The sequence below is a fragment of the Hyperolius riggenbachi genome, chromosome 1 (assembly GCF_040937935.1).
Source record: "Hyperolius riggenbachi isolate aHypRig1 chromosome 1, aHypRig1.pri, whole genome shotgun sequence".
Lineage (NCBI taxonomy): Eukaryota > Metazoa > Chordata > Amphibia > Anura > Hyperoliidae > Hyperolius > Hyperolius riggenbachi.
Window position 1 is genome coordinate 420,989,225 of NC_090646.1, and position 21,191 is coordinate 421,010,415.

Genomic DNA, 21,191 nt, shown 5'->3' on the forward strand with positions numbered 1-21,191 from the left:
GGGGAGTTGTTCCAGCGCTGTCCCCCGTTCACATTTGCTGCTACCAGAATCCCTCAGAAACACTCGTGTCCTTGAGTACTTCCAAAGATAGGCAGCTCCGTAATACGCCAGCGCACTTTTGTGCATGGGCAGTATGGAGCCACCTGTATTCGGAAGCACTCGGGACATACGTGCTTCTGGACCTTTCAGGAACCCCCCCCTTAAAAATCCTGCGTTTGCCCCTAAATCCCACCTTCGCCCGGGTCTGTGAAGTTCTACAGATGTTGCACTCCTGGTAGATTGGATAGTTGCTAGGGATAAGGGCTACTCAAAACATACAATCTCCTGGTAGAGGTGTGATAAGTATAATGTAGCACATGTAGCAAATGTGATGTAGCACATGTAGCAATCAAAAACTCAAATGAGATTTTTAAAGTGTATTGCACAAAAGGTTCAGACAATGAATTTTTTGGGTATCTCCCGCTTCATCAGGTCAACTAAAGCCATTAAAAAGTGCTTCTTAGCCAAAATCTTGTAGACGTAAGCACCTCAATCTACTAGATTTATTCATTGAAATGTATCATTAGAGGTTGTGTATCACTTCCCATGAACATACGAAAGTGAACAGGTGAATTTTACTTTAACCACTTGAGCACCAGAGGTTTATACCCCCCTAGTGACCAGGCATTTTATACAATTCTGCACTTTGCAACTTTAACAGTTTATTGCTCAGTCATACAACTTAGCACCCAAATGAATTTTATCTCCTTTTCTTCTCACCAATAGAGCATTCTTTTGGAGGTATCTGATTGCTGCTGTCATTTTTATTTTTATTAATGAAAAAATTGCTAAATTATTGCCTATTTTATCCCCCGCCTTTCCCCCCTAAATTAGCCCTACACTATGTTACACACACTACACATTATGGCAGGAACTAGATTGTAAGCCCATCAGAGGGACAGTTAGTGACAAGCCTATCCTCTGTGCAGCGCTGCATTAGATGTCATCGCTATAAAAATACAATTTCCTATATCAATAACAATCGCAGCCTGCCATTGTTGATCAGCAGCTGTCAGGCTGCTCGCTGTACCTAGCAGTGTTTATTGATAGCAGCTTGCCCTCGTGCGAGATCACACCATACGGCATGATCAAGTAACGAGAGAGCCACTCTGCAACCTCCATCCTGCGTTAGGTGGTCTCAGAGTGATTAAAGAGACACTGAAGCGAAAAAAAAATTATGATATTATGATTTGTATGTGTAGTACAGCTAAGAAATAAAACATAGATACATCAGTCTAATTGTTTCCAGTACAGGAAGAGCTAAGAAACTCCAGTTGTTATCTCTATGCAAAAAAGCCATTAATCTCTACGACTAAGTTAGTCGTGGAGAGGGCTGTTATCTGACTTTTATTATCTCAACTGCAAGTGGACTGTTTTCTTTTTCTCTGCCAGAGGAGAGGTCATTAGTTCACAGACTGCTCTGAAAGAATCATTTTGAAAGCTTAGTGTTGTGTAATCTGCACATATTAGAGAATGATGCAATGTTAGAAAAAACACTATATACCTGAAAATAAAAGTATAAGAATAGTTTCTTTGCTGCTAATCTTCTAGTAATTATTCATAGTACACAACCAATTCATTATATCATATATTTTTTTTCGCTTCAGTGTCTCTTTAAAGGAAGTATCAGGCAAATTAAAAAAAACAGGCTTACTTGCTTGGGGCTTCTTCCAGCCCCTGGAAGCTTATGTGTCCCTCGCCGCAGCTCTTTTCTCAACGGGGTGCCTGGGATACTCTCAGTAGCAGCCACCGACCTGTCGAGGTCAGTAGCTACTGCGCATGCTCAAGCCCACGGGCGCGCCACTTGTGGTCACACTCCCATCAACAGGAGCATTCTGCACAGGCGCAGAAGTACTGCAGCAGTGGCTGGATGGTGTAATGATTAAGAGCTCTGCCTCTGACACAGGCGACCTGGGGGTCTTCTTCTTCAGCACCTAATCAGTAGGAGACCTTGGGCAAGACTCCCTAATGCTGCTACTGCCTATAGAGCGCATCCTAGTGGCTGCAGCTCTGACGCTTTGAGTCCGCCAGGAGAAATGGTCTGTGTCTGTTTGTCTATTGTAGTATATTGTATGCTGGGATTAAAAGCACTCATTAAAGGTGCGTACACACGCGCTACCAGCACCAACGATGGGTCCGTCAGACCCTCCCGCTGGGCGGACTTTTAGCCGACGGTTTCTGAACGATCCGATGAGCAGATCATTCAGAAACAGCCTTATCAGTCCGCCGACGGCGGGATGGTGAACTGTCGGCTGAACGTCCGCCCAGCGGGAGGGTCCGGTGGACCCGTCGTTGCCGCTGGTAGTGCGTGTGTACGCACCTTTACAGAAGGTGTTCCTAATCTGACCTAGTTACCTGCATACAGTGAAGACACCTGGGAGCCTGAAATCTTGCTGCTTGATAAGGGAACAAAACATTATTTCACTAATTACAATGCATATCAAGCTCTGACTTTGGTGCACTCTGTCTCTCACAGTTACAATATATCTACCAGTACAATTATAGACTGGTAATTTCTTGGTCAGAGGGCAAACAAGAAAAATCAGCAGGAATCATATACGTTTTAATTAAGAAATAGCTTGCGTTTACCTGCAATACTGATAAAATCCTCCAAATCTTATCGGAAACAAAGTCATCCTTCACTTCTTGTAGCTCTTATGTTTGTGCATTTTATGTGCTGAGTCTAATAGGGTGTTTGCACAAGCATTTATTGCTCACTCAACATTGCCATATTGTTAACTTAGCTGCTTTTGAACAACTGTAGAGTCTTTGTGTGCCCCTTCAGAAGGAAAGTCTAACATATATTAGAGACTTGTAAATAAAATAAGGCACAACACAAAGAAATGCCTGTTACTTCCTTATAGGCATGTGAAAATTGACCACAATATGTTGGCCCTTTATAAATAAGACATAGTAATACTTTTATACTAGCAAATTATCATTTTATTAATTTCATAGGAAACGATCACAGCCGGGCATTGTCTGCAAGGCTCCTTGTTAACTTCACATTCCCTTTCCACCCCTTGTGAACCGTTTGTAAGCTATTCAATAATGAATAGTCCTGTGTGTGTGTTCAGGTCCACTACATCCTGCATACTTGGCCTATTGAAGTGTTGAAACAGAACTTGGCAGATCCTTATTTAGTGAAATAATTAATTGGAGTTTTAAAGCACAACTCCAGCCAAATGTTTTTGTATTATAGCAAGTCTGTGTTTGTGTGCATAGGTTTGTGTGTGTGTTTGTGTAGGCGGAGGTTACTTCTGTCTTTGTTCCTGCTGTGGTCCTCTTACTTCCTCTCCAGGTGACACACAAAGCAGTGTTCCTTGGAGCACTCAGGAGCCTGTTCCTTTGAGAGCACAGACCTCTATGTTCAAATGAGTTGAGTTTCATGTGCCACACCAAGATGAACAGGTCCAGGCCACACACATCAGCAAGGCAGCTGCTCGGAGATGACACATTTGCAGTGTAATTGCAGCTCTGTTCTTCTTGGCACAGGAGAATAGTAACAGGCAACTGGGAGGGCTATGTTAGGTTTGGAGGGAGAATGGTGTTTAGCACCAGGGGGAGTGATTTTGTTTTTAAGTTGAAGAAAAATGATAATTGTAAACTTTTTCCTACAATTCAGCAGCAGGCAGCTACATTGACAGCTCATTGATAACAAAATACTAATACTGAAGCCACTAGTAGAATATCCTGCAAATATTCTACTATTGGGCTCTAGATAATTCAAATAATAGAATATGAGTCGTTTTACCAATATTCTATTATCACTTTACCTAACCTTCCTATCACAATAACCCACCCTCTCTGTACACTCCCTCTCCTAACACTAACCTACTGCTACCTAAGCCGAACACTAACCTACCCCTACCTACTCCCAACCCTATTGCTCCCCTACCTACAGCTTACACTTGCATCCTGTGACCCCCCTACCTAAGGCTTACACTTGCACCACCGCCTCTATGTAGGCCACAATATCCACCACTTTCAATTTCCCTGGTGCTTCGACAACATTCGTCACCTCTATATAGTGTCACTGTAGCTGCAATTAGTATTAGCTTTATGCGGCGCTCAGGCCGCGGGGGGAACACCAAAATTTCCTGCTTTCCTTTAACCCGCCTGGTAGATTATGAGCTAGGAATCAGGCGGTGTCAGGCAAAAAAGAGGAAAGACCCCTCTAATGCTGGGAATACACGGGTCATTTCTGGCACTCAATTCTCCGCCCGATCGTTTTTGCCGCTCGATTCTCACTTGATTCTCTTATCTTCCGCTTGTTTTTCATATCTTTTTCAATTCACTTCAATGATAAATCGAGTGGCAAAACGTTCAAACGGTGATCGGACATGTTGGAAATTATCTAAATAGCTAAACAACGACCCATGTTGTCCCAGCATTAGGCACTCCACAGCTGTCTTTGCAATTATGGTGCTACTTCATTTGCAGAGGTAAACTGCAGTTGTGTTTTCCATCTGAATAAAAATAATAATAATAACAAGACTGGACATAGCAGAGTAATGAGAATAAAAACATTACATCAGATTTATCAAATTGTATTCTTACCAGCGAATCAATAAATAATAGGATCAGTACTGTAATCTAAGTAATACATTTAGTGTAATACATTTAGTTGGTTAAACTGGGAAATTAGAGTAGATCATCAAAGGCTTGAGCTTAGTGAGTGAAATTTATTTCTTCAGTCCAAACTAATTAACTCCTTGTAGGCACTTGCTTAATTGCAATACAATGAGAGGAGCTGTTAGGTATAGGGTCTCAGAGAAAATAAACACATATATCAGTAGCTAAAGATTGGCTGTACTTACATTACATATGCATTTCACTGTCCACGTTTGGATTTCACAGAATTTGTATATAGTATATGCAGAGATAGATGCTCCTGACAGCTCATGGCAGGCTCCATGTTTGTGAAGCCAAATGTGTCGTCATGTCCTGCCTGCTTCTGATCACAGATAAGCTGGTTCTTGAACAACACGGTGTGCAGTGAATATTAATGAGCCATGTGGCTAGGAACAATAGCTGACTCCTGCAGTGAAACTCTGCCCCGAGATTTATCAGTGTTTCACGATGGACTGATTAGAAGCTCCTGTACCGTCTCATTAGCAGCCGAGGGGAGGGCCCCAGAATGCTTTGCAGTTTAGCTGCGGCTTGCGTCTTTATGGGTCTATAACAGACTAAGATAAGCACACATCAAAGGTAACTGAAATGTTTATCTTCACTAATGGCTTTTGAGCTTCCTTCTAAACTGTTTAACACAGGAGAATAGAGGTTTAAATTAGCTTCTGCAGCCTGACAGTTACTCTTTAAGCAAGGCAGTGTTTCACAGTTTGGTTGTATCTCTAGATCTTAAGCAATACATCTCATTTGTGCAGCCCTTCCATCAGTCAGAGTAAATCAATTAACAAGTTAATTAGTAAGTACACCAATCAAATGGTTTATCTACAACTAATCATGTAAATAAACGTGTCTTAGTAAAATGTTAAACTTAATTAGAGATCCCTTAATTTTTATGTAGTTCAATTAGCAATCTAACTAAAGAGCTGCTTACATTAGTCAAGCTATCTATGATCCCAATAAAACATTTGGCTTAACAACTACCTATAATCATTCTACTTCCCTAACCAGTTTTCAAATCATTAAATGTCTAAGGGCCCGTTTCCACTAGTGCGGTGCGAATCACCGGGATTCCACCGCTGACGAAATCGCATGCGGATGCGATTCCGCGTGCGTTTTTTGCCGCGATTTTGCATGCGATTTCGCATAGGCAGGGTATATGCGAATTTAACCATGTCACTGCCTGGTTCAATTTGCATTAGTTTTCGTGCGAATTCGCACGCGAAATCGCGGCAAAAAACGCATGTGCGTTTTCCCTATTAAATACATAGCCTGCGAATCGCCTGCATTCCTCACGCAGGCGAATTCTGCAGGCCCTACCGTGCAGAAAAATCCTGCACAGAAAAACGCACCAAAAAACTAACAAGTGGAAACAGTCTCATCCACTTGTATTGGTTATGCGAATCCGCATGCAGACAACGCATGCGGATTCGCTCTAGTGGAAACGGGCCCTAAGTGGAAATATATACTTACCTATTAAACTCATGTTTCCACTGTGATTTCTAGCCCAGGGCCAGCAGTTACAGGGATATAGAATTGACCAGCCTTAAAGAGTAACTGGCAAGCATAAAATAAAAAATCAATTCTTTATTTTTATCCCAAAAGTTAAGATCACTATTACTTTTCTTGTTGATAAATTATCATTCCCCAGTTTACATGACTCTTATTTGGTACACAGAAAATGTGGTACACAAAAGAGAAGTTGCAGGGCATGCTGGGTTGTCTTTGTTTGCTTCTCTTCTTCCCCTCAGACTTAACTAATGCAGCCTGATTGTCTGAAGCCTCTTTCCCTCCTGTTTTCCCCTCCCACACCTCTGTTCCTCTCTGATTGGCCAAAATTTCTCAGGCTGAAACAATGCACTTTCTACAGTGAAGGGCGGGCAAAGCAAGCAGAGGAGACTAAGGGCGGATATTACATCACGACTGGCTTCAAAATAGCCACAGTAAATATAGAAACTGTCTAGAATAGGATTCTCTACTTATCCTTTATTAAATTCACAGGAATCATAATGTGGGCAGTGCAATACATATGTTATGTAAGTAGAGCAAGTATTTATCTACTTATATATTTGTTTTTTTTCCTGAGATAGTATGGCTGACAGCTCCTCTTTAAGTGCCACACTGCCCCTGACATCTCACCCCACAAAATGCTGTGCCTGGTGCACTTTTATATACTGTCCATGTACACATACACATGCATGCATACAGAAGTGAAAAAAAGAGGTTTGACAGGCACTGCTTTGCAAGACTTCTGTTCATTATTCTTCTAAACATGCATGGGGTCTCTCCACAGAACAGTGTGATTCATAATGGCGAGGCTGCCTAAAGTCTAGAGCAGCATTAGGGAACCTTGGCTCTCCAGCTGTGATAAAACTACAATTCCCAGCATGCATTTGTCTTTATTAATCATGACTGTGGCTGCCAGACTCCTGCAATGCATTGTGGGACTTGTAGTTCCTTAACAGCTGGGGAGCCAAGGTTCCCTACCCCTGGTCTAGAGGGACTATACTAGACAGTTTTATCACCTCAGGAATATACACACTTAGCAGTAGTATTGGAACCCAGGCAACAATAAATCCTAGCAAGTTCTAATCTAGTCTTACAATAAGTAAAACTTTTCCACCTATCTCTCTTCCCCACCTCCTCTCCCTCCCTTTCTCCCTCTCCTCTCTGTACCTCAGTACCTTATCCTCTGTCTCCTTTCACCCCCCCCCCTCCCCCACACACACACCTATCTCTCTCTCTTCTGCTCTATCTGCTTATTTACTCCACCGACTACCATCTATTTTCTCTCTCGGGCTCCTGGCTTTCTCCCACTTTTTAATTCTCACTGTTATTTTTTGGGGGTTAGCATTACCTTCTATTTCCCTATTTGCCTCTCTACCTTAGCTATCCCTGTCTTACATTTTTTCAGTCTATTGGTCATTTACCTTCTTTTGTTCACTATTGCTTTTTTATTAGAGTTTTTTTTACTAGAGTTTACTGGAAGCCTCATAAGTTATTTCTGTACTAAAACCAAAGCCAGCAACAGGGAGGTTAATGAGATTCAATCAGAGAGAGATCTGTTACTTGGTCGAATATGCCCATCATCGCTCAAAATGTATGGGTACCTTTAGACTCCTTTTACACCAAGCCATTTTCATTGCGTTGCATTACTCTTTTTGCACGCAGGGTAACACAACAGCAATGAAACCCTATGGGGCCTAGTACCCTTACCACGTCGCGTTTCGCGGGAGTGCTCGATTTGATACCAAGCTGTCGCAAAGGTTGTTGGACTTCCGCAGTGATAAAGTCAATAGGTAACACATTCATTTTAAACACGGTGCGAGCATGTGTGGAAAGACTCAAATACAATGGGGAACACAGAAGTCCTAGTGACCTACTGCAGGGAATATGTCACTGGGCAAAAGGCATTGGGGGAGGGGGGCGTGCGAGAGGCAGGAGGAGGTGGAATGCATATGACCTTGTCGGTGCACTCTGACGATTTGTGTGTTGTGATGTGATGGGGCGGAGGATTGCACACACACTGGCCAGGTATAAAACTGGCCTTGGCAGAATATAAACAAGCTGTGACAGGTATATTCACTTTTTGCATTATACTAATGTATTATGGTTATACGTAAACAATAGTATTAATACAACTCCTGAAAATAGTTTCCAAAACAGTTATACTGGGTGGAAAACAGCCCAGCTATCATTTAGTAGGTAGTCTTTAAGAGAGCCGATTAAGTTGTACTGTACAATGTAGAAAGGCCAAATGAAGAAAAATGCTAAAATAATTCTTTCTCTCCCAGCAGTTTGTTTCTAGAGTACACTGTAATAACAGTTCAGCTGACTCAATCAGCTTTTGGTGAGCCTTACTTATAAACCTCTAAACCCAACTGCCTATTTAAATATAGTAGTACCTGCCTGTATGTCCAAAAGATAAATTGAGTTTCAGGTATGTTTCTCAACACAGGCAGTCCAAGCCTGAGCTTGGAGTGCAGCTTGGTATGAATGGTGCACTCTTGTACCCCTTTAATGCTCCCGTGGCATGGTTCCTCTAACCTGTGGGAACTCACCTGGGTCTCTTGCTAGTTGCCCTGGCTCTCTCTCTCCCTACCTGCTGTGTAAATGGATACTGTGACATATCAGAAAAAACAATGTGAAGCATGGTTCCTGAGGTTCAGAAGTGGTGGCTAGAACAGCACATGTACTCTTCCTTGTGATCTTTTAGCTGCCCACTGGCCATCAGAGAGTCCTTGCTAATTCGGGCACCCAGTACCATAAATGAATATGTAAGGCCTTTCCTAGCCCCAACTATCTTCTACCTGCACTACTCTCATTCACTGTGTATACTAATGGAAACCACTTTAAGTGACTACTGTCACCTACTATCTGCTATTACTGTCACTCACTGTCTGCACTGCTGTCCCTCACTAGCACTCAATTCTCATCACCTGATATCTGCCACTGCTGTCACCCGTTAACTGTTTCTTCTCATCACCCTTTATCCGTCAGTTTTCATCATCTGCTGTCTGTCACTACTTACAACTACTTTCTACCACCTCTCATCTATTATCTGCTACTTATCATCATCTGCAATTTGTTATTTCTCCTCATCTGCTGTGTTAATCAGCCAACCAGTGATTGGAGAGAATGGGAAAGGTTGGTTGGACAGGCAAGATAACTAAATACTTACACGCCTTGCTGTCATTATGGTGCATTCAGCGTCCTTGAAAGGAGTGATCATAACAGAGGGCCTAGTCAGAATTGTATTAATATAACCTTACAATAAAAGTAGGTAGTCTAGGGCCCACTCCCATATGTATAAATAAGCACTAATCAGCTCGTTTGGGGGCTCCTGTAGTTAATTACACACTTTCACAGATAATGGTATCACTCTTTATTCTTGTTTCTTCTTTGCTTAAAGGGACTCAGAGCTCATGAAAATAGAAAGATTTATACATACCTGGGGCTTCCTCCAGCCCCATCTGCTCCGATCGATCCCACGCCGCTATCCTCAGTCTTCTGCAGTGCTGTTACCGGGTCCTTGCACTTCCGTCAGTCGGCTCCAGTCTACGCAGGAGAAGTCCGCTCTTTGCATATCTCTCCAGCAGCTGCTGGAGAGATATATAGAGGGCGCACTTCTCTTACGTCAGACTGGGTCCGACTGACGGAAGTGCGGGGACCCGGTTCCCAAAGCTGTGGAGGGCGGCGGCGAGGGAACAATCTGAGCATATGGGGCTGGAGGAAGCCCCAGGTATGTATAAATCTTTCAATTTTCAAAATCTCTGGTACACTTTAAAGTACAGAATATGGATTCAAGATCAGGTGCACAAAGCAGATTTCAAATCCATAAAAACACAGCATAAATTATACAGAGTGATACCGTTATCTGTGACAGCGTGTGATTAGTTCCAGAAGCCGCCAAAAAAACTGATTAGTGTCTAGTCACAATTGTTCCAACCCCTGTCTCCAAGAGAGCCAGGCAACAAGCAGGAGGAAAGGTCAGCAATGGTACCCTCCATATTTCTCTCAGTAAAACTATAAACTTGTAGAAGAAGTGAGAAGTATAGTGTGAAATACTGTGAATACTGTTGTTGTTATGCTGAGTTAAATCCCTTGCTTCACGTATATATGTTCTTTGGTTGTTTCAAATTCAATATATACAGTAGAAAGTACAATAAGTAGAATGGAAATGAGGTCTGTAGCATTATAACTTCTTTATACCTAGGTGAAGAGGGAATTACGGTGTAATGTGCTCCTTAGAAATGTAATTCATCATGCTCGTAGGAAGGAAAACTCCTATATATTATTAATGCTGTTGCCAAGTCTAAACATTTAATATTTATGTCAAAAAATTGCCATTATTTATCAAAACAGGGTGTGGGTGATCCTCATAATGCTGAAATGAAGTAATTTATATATTGTGTTTCTTTCTTGTCTCCTCTGCAGCACTGCAATGACAATGCCCATCATTGTCAGTCTGACATGAACATATTAGGTGCCTGGAAGAGGGGATACACTGGGAAAAATGTTGTTGTCACCATTTTAGATGATGGGATTGAAAGAAATCATCCTGACTTAATGCAGAATTATGTAAGTATGCTGTCACTTTTGCAATTGAAATAGCCTTGTATTGTACTACTGATACAACTCCATTGTATTCCAATTTAGGGGAAATAAAAACATGTTTTGTTTAACTGAAACTTACATAACTGTCTGCAGGGCAACAAACAGGGTCTTGAGACATTCTTTAGTGGTTCACAGCCACCCCTCAGTTTTGTTGACTCAGTAATAAGAAACATTTTTTTTTTTGTTGATTTTTGAATTCATTGTCACTTTACATGCATTTGACAACTGCTGAAAAGTTAACAAAAGTTTGGGTTTGAAAGGGTTCCTCACTCTGATTGGCCATTAGCTCTCTCAATCAGTGCCTTTGTTTACAATGTGGCTAGTCCATCATATATTTGCTTACCTCTGAAGGCTCGCTGCAGTGCTTAATAGTCAGTTTGTGCTGTTTTGAGAGGGGCTAGGGGCCTCTCATATAAATTGGGAACAGGACAAGAGCGACCTAGGTAGTAATATTTTATAGCATTACAATAAAAATTATTTAAACGGTTTTACATTGAAATTGATTTTGATCTTATTATTTTCTTTGGAGACATTTTAACTGCAACTGATGCTGGGCTTTCCTTATTGTCCTTTACATTGCTGCATACATACCCAGCATATTTGTGCTGATATAATGCCACTGTGTACTTTTAGTGCACTATAGCCTGTATTGTTAGTGGCAGCATCTGTGCAATGGCAGGCCAGACAATAGCTGGATTGCATGATTTAATATTATTAATAGATCAGTCAGATTAGTGTCTAGGGACATCCAGCTAGACTTAGGTGAAGAGTCAGTGTTAGTATTAAGGTACGTACACATGTCTGATTTTTCCAAAACCACTTGTTGTTCAAACCGGAAGTTTGAACGACAGTTGGATGTGTGTACATTCGATCGTTAGATTGATAGCAGCAGTTTTGACTGATCCGCTTGGCGGATCCTTTGGACTAACTGTCATTCAAACAACAGTTAGGTCCGTACATGTATACAAACTACTTTATGTACTAAATGACTGATCAAACGACTTGTTGTTTGAATGTCTATTAGTTGGACACTAATAGCCATTCAAACAACTAGTCGCTTGATCAGTCATTTAATCTAGTCCATTGTTCTATCCCGGTCCATTGTCCATTATCAAGTTGGTTAAACATCATGTAAATTAGGTAAATTAGCATATCAAACGATTTGTTGGTCAGGGTGTACATGATGTCTGAACGACTTGTTTTTTGGTCTTCAAGTCATTAAAACAACCAGTTTAACCACTTAAAAAAGCCTATCTGGATGAACATTCTCGCCGCCGGCTGTTAGCCCAGCGATCAATGAATGGGATTATAGATCCCATTCATTGACCGAAGCCCCCCGCAGAAAAATCGACAGCCTCTTATCAGAGGCTGCGGTTTTTCTGTGTTAAAAATGTTTCCCATCCTCCTAATGTATCCTGGAAGCGCTTCCAGGACTTTTTGACTGTGGCCATCTTGTGGCCAAATAGTAAAACTACACTCACATCCATTCTTTATTAAATAAATACATTTTTTTTTACATTTAAAATTAGCTGTTTACCTCCCACACCAAAAATTACCCAAATAAAAAAAAAAATTACAATAAAAAAAAACATAAATAGTTACCTAAGGGTCTGAAATTGTTTAAATATGCATGTCAAAGGAGTATAATAAGATAATTTTTTAAATGATGGGCTTATAAATAGTGATGGACACAAATTGAAAAAATGCACCTTTATTTCCAAATAAAACATTGGCGCCATACATTGTGATAGGGACATAATTAAAATGGTGTAATAACCGGGACAAATGGGCAAATAAAATACATGGGTTTTCATTACCGTAGCATGCATTCATTTCAAACTATAATGGCCAAAATCTGAGAAATAATGATTTTTTTCCATTTCTTTCTTAATATTCTTTTTAAAACGGATTTAGAATAAATTAATTCTTAGCAAAATGTATCACACAAAGAAAGCCTAATTGGTGGCGGAAAAAACAAGATATAGATCAACTCATTTTGATGAGTAGTGATAAAGTTATTGGCAAATGAATGGGAGGTGAAAGTTGGTCAGGTGCAAAAAATAAACCCTGTGGGCTTAAGTGGTTAAACGACAAACAGGCGTAAAGTTGGGCTTGTGTATGCACCTTTAGAGATTTATCAGGAGTAAGATTAATGATAGGCTCAATGTTCAGCTTAATGGATACCCGAAGTGATGAGTGACATGATGAGATAGACATGTGTATGTACAGTGCCAAGCACACTAATAACTATGCAGTGTTCCTTTTTTTTATTTCTCTGCCTGAAAGAGTTAAATATCAGGTATGTAAGTGGCTGACTCAGTCCTGACTCAGACAGGAAGTGACTACAGTGTGACCCTCACTGATAAGAAATTACAACTATAAAACACTTTCCTAGCAGAAAATGGCTTCTGAGAGCAAGAAAAAGATAAAAAGGGTCAATAGTTCATAGATTTTAGCTCTGGCATACTTCAATGAATGTGTCATTGAGCAAAAACAATAAAACAGTTAAAACTTAAAAAGTAGATTTAAACATAAAATAGATTTGTGAAATATCTTAAAAAGTCATTTTTAGTAGAAGGAAGATAGACACAATCGTTTATTTCATTAGTTTATTTTTGCTTCGGGTATCCTTTAAGTCTATCAGGTGTCAGGGAATTGGGCAGTTTCATAAAGGGGTACATTTTGAGCTAGGCAGAGAGGAGGGAGGGTGACTAGTATTAAGGAAAGGGCAGAGGACCATGTTACTTTTTATAGTGATTTGCTAGTACTAGGTCACTCAGGGGAGCAGTTTTTAAGATATCAGGGTTCAGCATTTAGCCTGCATATCTTGCGCTGGGAATAGCTCCATATCAGACATATGCTTCATGTCTGTGGGTAGCTTAGGAATTGCTAGAAGCCTTATTCTGGCAGCCAGCAGCTTTGCTTTCTTGATTTTCATCTTGAACATCACTGTTCTCTTAAGCAGCTGCCAATTGTTGCGATGTCTGAATTTCTGCAGTTGCTCTCGAATAACCTATTCCAGGAATGAACTCCCCAATATTGTAGATGAATCTGCAATCATGAGATTTGTTTCGTTCACACTAGTTTTTGTGCAAGCAAATTGTATTCTGCATATCAGTCACTGGTTATTGTTTCAGACTTTGTATATATTGTAGAAGAGGCAAAGAGATTCTGAATTTGTGTGAACAAGACAGTTTTTACCAAAAATGTGTGACTGGAGTCATTTAGGGGCAGAGCAACAGTTATGGTAGCACAATCATTTGAACAGTTTCCTGTGAATGAAAATAGTTATTATTATCATAATTAATATTATAGATTTGTATTGCACCAGCCTATTCCTTGAAACTTTACGTTGCCGTAAAACAAGCAATGCATCAAGTTACATGATATAAACAGGATTAGCACAAATGGTTCAGTCATACAGCGTATATAGTAGGAAGAACACAGTGATGTCGGGGGAAATGTACAGCAATACCTTGACACATTTTGAGGGGTGGCCCTGCCCATATTAGCTCACAGTCTAATGGAATTGTAAACCAAAAGGTGAAAGGAGTCGATAAGCTGTGATGCCCTTACTAAGTAGGAGAGAGGAGAACAGGCTGGAGCACTCAATAGGTGGTATATTCTAGACAGACTATATGGCTGTGCTGGTGTAATGGTTAAGGTCTCTGCCTCTGACACAGGAGACCAGGGTTCGAATCTCGGCTCTTCCTGTTCAGTAAGCCAGCACCTATTCAGTAGGAGACCTTTGGAAAGTCTCCCTAACACTGCTACTGCCTATAGAGCGCGCCCTAGTGGCTGCTGCTCTGGCGCTTTGGGTCTGCCAGGAGAAAAGCACAATATAAATGTTATTTGTCTTGTCTTGCTTGCCTTGGATATCAGTGTGTCATTGATACTGAATGCTATTTCAGGATGAGGATAGATTCAGAAGGTGGAAAAATAACAAGCTCAGTTTTGTCACTGTTAGGGTTCAGGAAGTAGGAAATCATGAAGGAGGACATAATATTAAGACAATCAGGAACATTAAAAAGGGAGATCAGATGCAGAAAAATAGGTTTCAGCATCATCAGGGTATAAGTTGCATTAGAAGCCAAATGAACTAGTTGGTGGTCCTAGATCAGGGCTGTCCAACTCCGGCCACGAGGGTCGAGATTTTTTTAAATTTTTTTTTGGCACAGCTGAAATGAATTGATGGGACTGAATCAAGAAAAGTGTGATTCATCAAGTAGAAGATATTTCTCCTTTTCTCAGTCCATCCTAAACACTGGCATGGATATGGCAAAGCAGGTAAATTCGGTGCTCAGTGCCAAGCACCGAAACTAGGTGCCCCATAGCAGTACTGTTTAACTGCACAGGGCGCGTAAAGGTAATATGGGGCTCCAGCAATAGTATTTTACATCACCAGAGTCTTGAGCGGTGTGCCGATCTCACTGGTTGCGCACTTATACGTATGCAGATATGGCCCTCAAGGACTGGAGTTGGACATCTCTGTCCTAGATGATAGGTATAAATAGAGAGGAGGATTGTACCAAGGTACTCTAACTGGGAGTGAGGATATAAGGGGGTGGTGGATAGTTTGTTTGGCTGAGGATGCAATACATCTGAGCTGGTGCAAGGTGCATATGTTTACTAATGCTGGGGATACACGGTACGTTTTTCCCCTTATCAATCAAGCCGCTGATGGCTCGATTGATCATTTTTGACAGGTCCGATGACCCCACTCGATCCCTGCCTGCTCGATCCCCGCGGGGACGAGCGGGAATCGATCCGGACAAGCGGGGACGCGGTGGGAGTCGATCCGATGGATAATCGAGCTGCCGGGTCGTACCGTGTATCCCCAGCATAAAAGTCTTTGGTGTATTGCTTTTATGCCAGGACTGATCATTAACAATGGAGTGTGTTTTCAGCATTTAAATCTGTCTCAGGGCTAGCAGGAGACATGACAAGGGCAGTAACTGATAAGTGAAGCAGATAAGTCCAGTTCAATGATTAGCTCATTTGTAATATGGTAATGGTTGGCTGCTTAACTCAGGGTCTAACAAGAAGGTCAGAGTGAGTAGGGGTTGTAGGGTACCAGAGAGTGATTAGTGATTTTGAAAGTTTTGTCCTACACATGCAAAATTTTGGACTGGAACTGTAATGCTGGATCCACACCATACAATTTTTCAGCATATTTACCTGCCAGATCGATTATTTCCAGCATGTCCAATCAATCGATTTTTTTGAGTGATTTTCTGACCGATTTCCATTCGTTTCTATGGAAATCGGTCAGAAAATCGGTCAATGAATCGATCGATTCTCAGATCGGACATGCTGTAAATAATCGATCTGGCAGGTAAATCTCCTGAAAAATTGTATGGTGTGGATCCAGCATTATAGTAAGGGTGAGATAAGGTTGACTGTGATAGCATAAAAATACAGTGGGAAAAGTAGAGTTTGAACATGTTCACAGGAAGCAGAGGCAGGTAAAGGCAATGCCAAGAGTGTCTAAAGTGAGGCCCACGTTGAAGTTCAGAGAAAGACATTTATTGGCAGCAGAGGTTTTGTAGAGTTAGTTGAAGTTGTTGAAGTCCCACAGAATGATTGTAAGAATATGTGTATCGTGTATATGTGTGATATCGGGCAGGATTATTAACAATTTGAGATATGCCGATGATACCACTCTGATGGCTGAAACTGAGGGAGAATTAAAAGCCTAGTCATTAATGTCAAACAAGAAAGTGTCAAAGCTGGTTTACTGATCTTCAAGAAAACGAAAGTCATGTCATCTGTTTCAATGTTCCAATGCAAATAGATGGAGAAAAAGTAGAAGTTGTAACAAATTTCATCTTCCTGGTATCAAAGATATCTGCAGACGGTGACTGCAGCCATGGGATTAAGAGACACTTCTTACTTGGAAGGAAAGCTATGGCAAGTTTGGACAAGATAGTAAAGGATAGACATTATATGGAAGGAATACACCTAACTTGCAGGAGGAGCGCTCTCAGTGTATATGGTGCGATTGATGCTGCTCTATGGTTCCGTCACTGACAGTAGATCAGTGTTCTCCCCAGAATTTTTTTTCAGCCGGGTGGCATGAAAAAGTAGCCGGGTGGGGAAGTAAGGGCCCTTTTCCACTAGGTAGTGCGATCGCAAATGCGCTGCGATCACGCAACCTACAATTTACACTACCCGTGATTGCTCCATATAGCTGCTGGGAACGGATCACGATCGCCCGACAATTGTGATTCAGAAAAATACGACGCATGCTAGTGGGAAATGAGCACCGCGATTTACATGTTATCACGGTGCTCATCAAAACGGCTGCGATCCGCTTTCTGAAGCGGATCGCAGGTAGTGGAAAAGGGCCCTAAGGTCATGCTGGGTGGAAAAGAAGGGTAACACCGAAGTGGTGTGGGTGGGTAAGTCAGGCTGGTGGGTTGAGTAAGTGGGTAGGTAGGTCTAGGGTAGGCTTGTGGTCAGGCTGGTGGCTAGTGGGGAGGTGGTCAGACTGGTGGGCTAGTGGGGTGGGTGGTCAGGTTGGTGGGCTATTGGGGAGGTGGTCAGGCTTGTGGGCTATTGGGGAGGTGGTCAGGCTTGTGGGCTAGTGGGGAGGTGGTCAGGCTGGTGAGCTAGTGGGGTGGTGATTGGGCTGGTGGGCTAGTGGTCAGGTTGGTGGGGTGGTGATTTGGCTGGTGGGCTAGTGGGGGGGGGGGGGTCAGGCTGGTGGGCTAGTGGTCAGGCTAGTGGGGTGGGTTGTCAGGCTGGTGGGCTAGTGGTCAGGCTGGTGGGCTAGTGGTCAGGCTGGTGGGCTAGTGGGGTGGTGATTAGGCTGGTGGGCTAGTGGGGAGGTGGTCAGGCTGGTAGGCTAGTGGGGAGGTGGTCAGGCTGGTGAGCTAGTGGGGTGGTGATTGGGCTGGTAGGCTAGTGGGGAGGTGGTCAGGCTGGTGGGCTAGTGGGGAGGTGGTCAGGCTGGTGGGCTAGTGGGGTGAGTTGTCAGGCTGGTGGGCTAGTGTTCAGGCTGGTGAGCTAGTGGGGTGGTGATTAGGCTGGTGGGCTAGTGGGGTGGTGATTAGGCGGGTGGGCTAGTGGGGAGGTGGTCAGGCTGGTGGGGAGGGTGTGCAACTCACCTCGACCCCCCCCCCCCCTCCCCCCTCCCCAGATGGAGCTGGCTCCCGGGCTTTCGCAAACCTTAAGTGGGGGCGGCAGCGTGCTTTGCTCAACCAGCTCCTCAGGCGGTGGCAAATTCAGCGTCACTGGCTCTCGGCTGTCTCAAACGCTAGAGCACAAGCCTGCTGCCTGATTCACGTTGTCTCATGTCCTCTCCCCGATGCTGCACATACTTTTTAGTAAAAACACAGAACGATTTAAAAAACACCTCAGTGTTCTCCCCAGGCTGCGAGCAGTGTGGAGTAGGGGAATGCCCACAAGTGCAGTAGCTGGGGTCCGGCCTCAATCCCCCCTCCCTTCCCCCCCGCTCAACCAGCTCCTCAGGCGGTGGCAAATTCAGCGTCACTGGCTCTCGGCTGTCTCAAACGCTAGAGCACAAGCCAGCCGCCTGATTCACGTTGTCTCATGTCCTCTCCGATGCTGTGCATACTAAAAAGTATGTGCAGCATCGGGGAGAGGACATGAGACAACGTGAATCAGGCGGCTGGCTTGTGCTCTAGCGTTTGAGACAGCCGAGAGCCAGTGACGCTGAATTTTGACACCGCCTGAGGAGCTGGTTGAGCGGGAGGGGGGATTGAGGCCGGACCCCAGCTACTGCACTTGTGGGCATTCCCCTACTCCACACTGCTCGCAGCCTGGGGAGAACACCGAGGTGTTTTTTTTTTAAATCGTTCTTGTTTTTTTTATTCCCTGCAATAGCTAGCTCCCAAATAGCCCCCGACAACCCGTCCGCCCGCAACTTCATTCATATGGCTAGATTGCACGGCCTGTCAGCCTGTTACATATGCATACTTATAGGCTTGACAGTGTCCGTGCACGCAGACAGCCTCAATGCACGCCTCTGTGTCGGCTGCCTCCCTCGCGCGCCGCCTCCTCTGCTGTTCTGCGTGTCAGTCTTCAGCCTCACGCGCTGGTCCCGCCTCTACTGCTCGGCCAATTAATGCACGAGCTCGCCGGGAAGCGCGAGATCTCGTGCACGGAACTGTGTAGCTTCAGGAGCAGCGCTGGGGTTTTTTTTGTTTGTTTTTTTTTTTTTTTTTTTCCTTGCGAGAGTGCCCAACGCCGGTGATAACTGGAACGCAGCCAGCCGGGCGGTAATTGAATTTACCCGGGCGGCCCGCCCACTTGTTTGATCCTGGGGAGAACACTGTAGATTCTGAGGGAGACGGGATAGAAAGAAGAGAGCGCCATTAGTGTTGTTGCAAAATTATTTGTCCAGCCAGCTATGAAGTGATCTCACCTCTCAGATGTGCTGGATTGCCCTTAGGGGATAACCAGTGCTTGTGCTTGTGTGATGAAGAAGGGCATGCTATCCCCTTTGAAACGCGTTGCGATCTTAACCATTAAACAATTTGTATCTAGCAAAGATTTCTGTGTCCTCCTTAAAGTTAAAGCCATGGTTTTTCCATTAGTAACATATGGCTGTGAAAGTTGGGTTATACATAAGGTCATGCATAGAAAAATGTATGCTTTTGAATTGTGGGTGTGGAAAAAGCTACTGAGAGTTTCCTGGACTACTACAATATCTAATCAGCCAATACTGTTGATGCTATTATTAAAACTCAAATACTTTGGTCACATAATGAGAAGACAGGAATCCTCGATGCTTGGAAAAATTGAGGGCAAAAGAAGAAAAGGACGACAAAGTCTAAGATTGATAGGCAGCATATGTGGAGCTATGAACATGCCTATGCAATGGCTGAAAGAAGCTGTGATTGACAGACATCAATGTGCAGAAGTACATATGATCATGAAGAGTTGGAGTTGACTGAAGGTATGAGGAGTGGGGACAGGAAGTGTGGCAGCCTGGCACAAAACTGGACCAATCTAGTTGTGGTTGGACCAGGGGTAAATTATAGCAATGTGGAGGTGAGAAGATGTTGTCAGGACATGGTAACATAGATTGAGGAAAGGATTTGCAGTGAGTGGCAGACATCATACCTGAATGGTCTAAGGACACAATGCAGCCTTACAAATTGGAGAGCTTTGCTCTGCCGAGCACCTTCTGTCTAAGCAATATAGAAGCAGGCAAAAGCTTGTAACTACTAGCAACTGACAAGATACATGTAGAAAGACAAGAAAGAGAAGAGATCCTAAACGAGGGATGCCAATGCATCAACATCTTGTGAGTGTTGTGCATTCATACATATTTGGCTAATCACCTTTACCCCCAGGCATTGCTACTCTCATAGGTCAGGATTACTGTATCCAGACAAGAAGTTGGGTCAGAATTATCAGTGTCAGGAGCAGGTCTCAAGCACGCTGATCTTGGAAGGGCACACCTTGTGTATATTATTATTATTATTTAGTATTTATATAGCGCCGACATATTACGCAGCGCTGTACAGTATATATATATATATATATATATATATATATATATTGCCTTGTCACTAACTGTCCCTCAAAGGAGCACACAATCTAATCCCTACCATTGCCATATGTCTATATTATGTAGTGTAAGTACTGTAGTCTAGGGCCAATTTTTTAGGGGAGCCAATTAACTTATCCGTATGTTTTTGGAATGTGGGAGGAAACCAGAGTGCCCAGAGGAAACCCACGCAGACACGGAGAGAACATACAAACTCTTTGCAGATAGTGCCCTGGCTGGGATTCGAACCAGGGACCCAGCGCTGCAAGACGAGAGCGATAACCACTACGCCACCGTGCTGCCCAATATACACAAGGATTTATAAAAAAATAGATGAGCACAGACTGAGAACAGGATGATATTAATAAATGATACAGGAGGATTAGGAGAAGGAATACGCAGAATCTGTAACACTGCCAGGGAAGTGAGTGACTTGTATCATGGAGCACCTTTCACATCACTGAGATAAACAATTACACTTGTTACACTGCTATTGAAATAAATACTGGCCTAGCAGAAAGTTATCTGCTGTAATTAAAAAAACAATTCAACTGAAAGGCTATGTGATAAAAATGTACGAATTTTTCTGTACAAGATTAGCATACTGTACGTGTTAAGGCTCATACACACACTTGACTAATGTCGGTTGAGGAGGGTGATACTGACTGCCTCAGTTGATAATCAAGCGGTGTGTGCGGCAGCCTCTGACTCCCAAACCCTGAGCAATCCGCCCAGCGAATCAACTCGCCCGAGTGACGGCCAACATCATTGTTCACGCCGTTTCGTCATCCTTTCACCCTCCGCATAGCAATAGAATGTGTTGTCAGCTACATAGCTGACACGCGTCTGTACTGGCCGGCCAAGCGATATCACCCAAGGGGATTGA

General features: G+C 43.0%; 1 protein-coding gene across 4 annotated transcripts in view; it reads left to right on the top strand.

Annotated features, from left to right (window-relative positions):
* PCSK5 (proprotein convertase subtilisin/kexin type 5) overlaps window positions 1-21,191 on the top strand; it is a 639,880-nt gene that overhangs the window by 178,887 nt on the left and 439,802 nt on the right. For all 4 annotated transcript variants that reach the window (XM_068236619.1, XM_068236638.1, XM_068236648.1 and 1 more), the window contains exon 4: window positions 10,606-10,749. In XM_068236619.1, coding sequence (XP_068092720.1) covers window positions 10,606-10,749 — 144 coding nt within the window. The remainder of the gene's footprint in view (window positions 1-10,605; window positions 10,750-21,191) is intronic.